At 41.7% G+C, this 7,036-nt stretch overlaps 1 protein-coding gene across 1 annotated transcript in view; it reads left to right on the top strand.

Moving 5' to 3' along the window:
- Positions 1–7,036, top strand: part of XK (X-linked Kx blood group) — an 8,942-nt gene extending 1,906 nt beyond the window's left edge. The window contains exons 3-4 of the mRNA XM_009318915.1: positions 1–66; positions 6,213–7,036. The exon at positions 1–66 is cut by the window's left edge and continues 188 nt beyond it. Coding sequence (XP_009317190.1) covers positions 1–66; positions 6,213–7,036 — 890 coding nt within the window. The remainder of the gene's footprint in view (positions 67–6,212) is intronic.

Here is a 7,036-nt window from a genome sequence, read left to right as displayed (position 1 = left end):
CAGCACCCCAGCTCACGCTCCAGCTCTACATCTGTGTCCTGCAGCAGGAGATCACGGCTGCCAGAAGTAGGTCAAGCTGCTATCATCACCTCCATATTTTGGTGGGAGGGAGAGGAGAAGGGTGAGCAGTCAGGTGTAACTGCCCTGGGCAAGAACCAAACATATTGCAATGGGTTTCATCTCCCTGACAGCTTTTGATGGTGATGTTGCTCTCAAGTTTATCTATACCATGATGTTTTAGACTATGATGCTTCCTGTAGCATACTTGGGTTGCTATTAAAACATTAATCTGATAAGTGGCCATTATGGCATGAGAGGGAGGCAGCTGGAGGGACTAAGCTGTCTTCATGAAGAGGGAAAGAAAAAATTACCTCTGTTCCATTTTGGTTTTTGAGCAAACTTTTTGGAAAATTCCTTGGGGTACAGTGCAGAGCATGTTTTGCCATGCTGCATTAAGGAGGGTGTACTTTCAGGAATGCAGTTTCAAATATGGACTGAGGACCTGAACTGTCTTTACTTGTGCCAGACTGAATTTGGAATCAAAAGGCAGGACTCAGTAAGCTGGTACGCAAATATGGCCATCTCATTTCTGGACCCAAGCTGTTAAGCCTTCACCAAGCAGTGATGCACCACATGGACTTACCAGGACACATCTCTCTTACTGTGGGACTCTACATCTTGCTCCATGATGTGCTCCAGCTCCTTGAAAAAAACAAAAAGTCTTGATTTGCTGGCTGGCTGCTAAATGAAGAACCTACTCCAGCTGGTCATAGGACAACCAGCTTTTCGGTGTAAGGAAGGACTTTGGCACCCGTGTGAACTGGAGGTGTGTTTCCACAGAAATACAAAATAGCTCCTGTTATATCTCCGAGGCCTTGAGAGGCCAAGGATCTTTACCAGCTGCACAGCTAAGGAGGCTGAGGCTGGGGTGACACGTTATGAATCTGATTGCTTTCTTCAGTTCTGGTATCTTGGTTGGCAGTGTACCAAGGTAAGGAACTAAGATTTTTGGAGAAGCCTTTATAATAACGTCAGGGTTCTCCCCTCAACTCAGGGAATGGAAAACTTTAGTATACCAAAGGGCGAGTCAGCACATAAGGATATCACAACAGGTTAAGCTCTTCATACAAAAGTACTTGTTTAAGGTCATAGCAGTAGTTACTTGAAAGACATTGCTTCGGACAGTTTCTGAGTACTGCATAGCTAAGGTAGGCTCTTCGAATAACCATGGCATCTGTGACATAGGATGAGAACAAAGCAGCTGAATCCTTTGCTGAGTGGTGCAATTAGCAAAATTTCCAATCACTTCACTGCAGATGGCATTTGCTTGAGAAAGGTCACCTTTTTATTGTATTTCTTTTATTACTGCTGTTGACCTTACTGGTCCCGATTGCCAAGGAGAAGCGCTGTGTTCCAGATGATTAGAGAATTGCATATTTAATAATGATTTGTAACTTTCTATTACTTCTGACTTTTATCAGTCACTGCTGAGACAAATTCTGAATCACAGACTGGTACGTGACCTTCTGTGGGTGAAGCGAAGTTAAACAACCAGAGATCAGCTGGCTCACCAGGGAGTTCAGTGAACCCACCAGCAAATGCAGTAGTCATCTCGTGTCTCTCAGAAGCCATCTCCATAGCAGGTGTAATTCTAAATTATAGAAATGAAAAGAAGAAAAAAGTGGGTTGTTTTAGTGATTTAGGAACAATGGCAATGTCTATTAGAGCTCATTCACCAGAAAAACAAGTCCTAACCATATTCCTCTTGTGTGTATTTTGCCTTCTGAAATACTGAAACTTTCTGCCGTCTCTTTAGCCAGCTTATTTACGCAGTAGTGCCTTTTGTCCACCAGTAGTATTCAGCCTCCAGAGTAAATGGGAATGATGCATGGCACAGTTTCAGCTTGTTGTTTGTTATGTGTACACAGGGATTCTCATGTATAGGGACATGACTTCAACCTTTTGATCTTGCAGCATCGTCAAAGTAATTTAACAGCCAGTCCAGCTTTTCCACACTGCAGATGTCTTCAACTTCCCTGTTCTTTGACACTGGTCATCCAAAGTGCACGCTCTTTTCCATTTGTCTCTGTTATAATTAACCCTCTCTTCTTGTATTTTGATTTCCACATTTTTTGTCTTGACTCCTCATCAGTCTCTTATTTTTCTGGATTCCTACACTACCCTGTCTGTTATTCTGTGATAATTCTGCTTGGTCAGTGGTAATGAGGTCAGTGTCATCTGTGAACCTAAAGCTGTTTACCATCACGCTACATAAGATGGTTTGTCCCTTTCAGGTCTGTTTGAAACTCATTATTGCTTCCAGTACTGAATTGAACCGTTCTGAAAAGAGCGTGCATCCTTGCCTAGCCCTTTGTCAACCAGAGCCATACTGCATCTTTCTTGTGTGTTTCATGGCATTCATTAATTTCTCTGGATACTTTCTTCTGGATGATCAGATTCTTGCCAGTGTCTGGCATTCTCCAAAATTGTCATTTCACTGTCTGCCAACAATGTAAGATCAAGAGAACTAAGGAGAGTTGCAAAAGCAGGAAAAGCCTCTAGGTTAGTGATGAGAGACATAAAGCTTCGGTGACTGTTTAGCATGAAATGCACAGAATTGTATGAAATGCAACATTGGAAACCCACATGTAATAGCCTAATCTGAGGCTAGTTGTAGACATTCAGCTCTTTGTTGTTTACAGCGTAACTGGGAAGAAGTTCCTGACTTGTTAGTGTATGAAATGCCCAGTCTGACTTTGTAGTTGCCACTCCCAGAACAGACACCAAGGTCTCTCTTGTGCATTTGGGCTTCACCCTGTACTCAGTGCTTCAGCGTCCGTCAGTACCATGCATTGCCTTAGAGCCAGCTATAACCGTGCTTCCAAGAGGTGGCTGACATCAGGCTCAGGTCCACTTACAACACACTGTTGGGCAGCTACCAGGACCTCTTCACTTAGGTAGCACCACCTGGAGAAGCGCAAGGCCGGGAGGTGCCAAAAAGACCTGAGTTAGTGTTAATTACAAGAACAGCTGGCTGTAGATGGGGGATGTGTGACTTGGCCTCTTACCCTTGAAAAAGGTCCGGTTCTCAGTGCGCAGTATTGAATGTGGAAGATCCGCTTCCGTTAAGAGCAATCTTTTTGCATGTTTAATGTTTTTGTGTCGTTAACAGCAGTCAAGTTATCTTTTTCAAGTGTTGCTTACAGTGCTAAAATAATCTCAAAAGGCGGATTTCCAACCATTTAAAAATAAAATTATTCTGCTGAAAAAGGTACTGTTTTTCTTTAAGTGAAAATTTGTAGCAGTGACTGCCATCTTCAAGAATAGAAGTTTTGGGTTTATGATTTTTTTCAACTTACTAGTGTTTGCAGTGTCACTTTCCTAATGTTCGTGACTGGGCTTTGTAGGTGGTCTTACTAGATATCTTAAGATGCTTCTACAGTTGCTTCTCCTCAACTCATTAAGCTCTGACCACAGAATACTTTCCTCATTGTTTGAACAACATACTTTGAGTATTAATAGTTGTTTCTAAGTGTTGAAATTATATCTTAAGGCAAAAAAATGTGTATCTAGGTGTCTTGCCCTAAGAAACAAAATAAGTGCCCTTATTTTTCAAGGGTTCTGATTATCAGTTCAGAAAACTATAGTATATATAATAGATAACTTGCGATCCTTCAGCTGAATGTAAGATTTCAGTGATAGATATTTGTGATGAAGCTCATCTAGAGCAGAATTCACTCTCTTAGCAATTTCTGAAGTGGGAAGGACCAGGTCTTGAAAAGACTTAAGACATAATAAAAAAACCCCCAACAAAATAAAACAGTGCCTCCCTGAATGGCTCTGTGAGTGTGCACCTCTGATTTGTAAGACAAGTACAGCCTTCTGGGAGTGGGAAGGGAGAAAAGAAATGCCACCTTTATGGCATATGACTGCTACGGGATTTGGGACTGTTCCAGGGGAGGATACTTTGCCTTTTAAATTTTTACTTCTTTGCCTGCTCAGGATGAGTAAAAGTAACAATAACGTCACCTTCCCACATTTCCCTTTGTAGTTGCTTCAAACCATCTTTCTCACAGACTTAAAAGTGATGTTTGAACTGAAGGTTTGATGACAGTACTGAGCTTTTGGGAAAGGAGCAGGACTGGACTACTGTATTAAGTCAGAGTTGACGTGACCCGCTTTCTATCAATGGAGAAGTGCCTTTTTTGAAGGCTTGAGGTTTTAAGACAAGTTTGAGATTAATATAGAATCCCTAAAATGAAATTGGGTAATAAGGTGAATGTCTCTGCTTATCAAAGCAGAAGGCAAGCAGAGTGCCAGGACAGCAGCACCCTGTCCCCACTGGGTTGTTACTTTTTTGTTTCTTGAACTCTGAGAATAGTCTTTTGCTTAATTAGCTGATGGAAGTTATTTGTTCTCTCACAGTTCTAGAGCTGGCTCAAAACTACGGGAAAGATTTTTGTAAAGAGCCACAGGATATCAAGCGGTATTCTTGACTGCACTCGCTTGCTCTTCTGCTTTCAGCCAATGTTTTCTAAGACACAATGTTTAAAAAGTCTCAGAGCAAGTACAGTGCTGTAAGAAAGGTGTTTAAAAACACCCATTAAAAATTTAAGTGTTAAACAAGCAAATACATAACCATTTTCAGAGAATATATGCACCACCAACTGGCATGTACAAAATTACCGTGTAGAATGGCAAACGTTTTTCAGCTTACTGAGTGCTATTGGAAATTTAGATATAAATGATTAATTAATTCTTTTCCAAAGTAATTCAGAGATGTTTGAGGATTGGGGTGGGAGAGAGGTTAGCTAAAATGATAGAGAAAATCCTGTTATAAAGTTGTTAGAGATCCTAAAATACACTTATTTTTTTCAAAATCATGCTCAGAAATGAATAACTTTCATTAGAAAAACAAACTTATAGTCATGGCTACATAGCTATAGCGAAGCAGGGAATCCAGTTCATTTGTAGGATATTGACATATAAACTAATTGAAGGCTGCCGAAAGCACTGGTTGCTAGGCATTGCAAAAGTATTTGACATAATCAAGAATTAGTTTCATTGAAACTCTAAAAGAAACAACTGAATCATTTTTACTGTGCTTAATTTGCATTTGCAGTGTTCTTTGCATGGACAAAATGCTAAGATTGAAACTAAAAGTAGTGATTGGGGGTGCCTAAAATTAGTCCCCTAAATCAGCTATTCAGCATGTTGGTAAAAATTGTGAAGAAAGTATGCAAATGCTAACAAAACCGTGGGCAATTCGCACTTCTGAACATCAAGGTACTTCTCTATGAATGTTTATTCTATGCATCCAGGGTTCTTATGGATCTGTACCTACTTAACGTGGTAAGACAAGACCCCCTCCTGCAGTGCCGGAAAGCTTTCCCCTACTGCATCTGGAGGGGAGGCCAGGTAACAACTGGACTCCACCTTCACTTTCTGCAGAATTTAAACGCCGTGAAACCTTCACTTGAGGGATTCTGGGTAGATGGGAGATACAGAAAGTTGATCTGAATTTCAAGACGTTTTTAGGAGGAGTGTTGTTTTTAAATGCATGATATAGGCACATGTATGAGGAAAATGGATGTACAGGAAAACACAGTGTAGACAGGTGAGCAAACATCCGTCTACACAGGCAGAAAAAGTGCAGATGGTTCTTGGTTTAAAGTGCTTTGACTTTCAGTTTTCAGAAAGAGCTCTTCTGTGAGCTTAGACAATTTGCTTCGACATGGAACTTTGCAAGCACTGAGGTATCTGCACACCCAACTAACTCCAAGATTTCAGCTTCTGTTTTGCAGTTCTTCCTCTGTACAGAGGGGGAGTAGCACCCCTGTGCCTTGTGGAGTACTGTGAGATTCTGAGAGCAACTTGGATACTCTTACGACTGAGCTGTGTAATTACCAAAGACAGTGTGTGTATGAACAGCCCTGGGTGGGGGGAGGAGGGAGAGACACCTGTGACTGTTAAGTGCCTTTTTTTTTTTTTCTTTCTAGCTACTTGGAGAAGTAACAAATGGGGACCAAAATAGGAGGCAGGGTTAGAGTAAGAACCCAGAATTGTATACAAGGAATGGGGGTTTTTTTGGCATTGCACCTGGCTGGGGATCTCCAGACCTGCCATGAAGACCACTACATCTGCACTACTCTGATGCAATGTCTTTAACTTCTGCTAAGCTGAAGGTCCTGACTTGTGTTTTCTCTTTGTAGGTATTTTTATGGTCCTTTCTCTCCTGTCAATTGTATATGGCGCCTTGCGCTGCAACATCCTGGCTATTAAGATTAAGTATGATGATTATGATGTCAGCGTGAAACCAGCTGCCTACCTCTGCATATTCATGTGGAGAAGCTTTGAGATTGCTACGCGGGTTACGGTGTTGGTCCTGTTCAGTTCAGTCCTTCAAATCTGGACTCTCCCTGTTGTGCTAGTGAATTTCTTTGGTTTTTTCTTCTACCCGTGGATTCTCTTCTGGCAAAGCAAGTCCCCATTTCCCGAGAACATAGAGAAGGCATTGAGCAGGGTTGGCACTACCATCGTCTTGTGCCTTCTCACCTTCTTGTATGCTGGCATTAACATGTTCTGCTGGTCAGCAGTTCAGGTGAAGCTCAATGATCCTGACTTAATTAACAAATCCCAAAATTGGTACCGACTGACTGTGTATTACATGCTGCGATTCATTGAGAACGCATTCCTCCTGCTGATGTGGTACGTCTATAAAACCGATATCTACCTGTATGTCTGCGCCCCGTTGTTGGTCTTGCAGCTCCTGATAGGTTACTGCATGGCTGTCCTCTTCATGTTGGTGTTCTACCAGTTCTGCCACCCGTGCAAAAAGCTTTTCTCATCCAGCATTTCCGAAGGTTTGCTGTCCTGTTTCAAGTTCCTCTGCTTTATTTGCGAGCCTCCCAAATCCACCGTACTGATGGACAAAGCAGAGATGAAATCTGAAAATACTGATGAAGCATGGAGCAGTAGCAAGACAATAGATTCTCAAAAGGGGAATGCTCATCAAAGTGTTTCTTCCAATGCCTAG

Source organism: Pygoscelis adeliae, unplaced genomic scaffold, assembly GCF_000699105.1.
Source record: "Pygoscelis adeliae isolate BGI_AS28 unplaced genomic scaffold, ASM69910v1 Scaffold92, whole genome shotgun sequence".
Classification (NCBI taxonomy): Eukaryota; Metazoa; Chordata; class Aves; order Sphenisciformes; family Spheniscidae; genus Pygoscelis; species Pygoscelis adeliae.
Note: the sequence above shows the minus strand (reverse complement) of the source record. Positions and strands in the feature narration are given on the sequence as shown.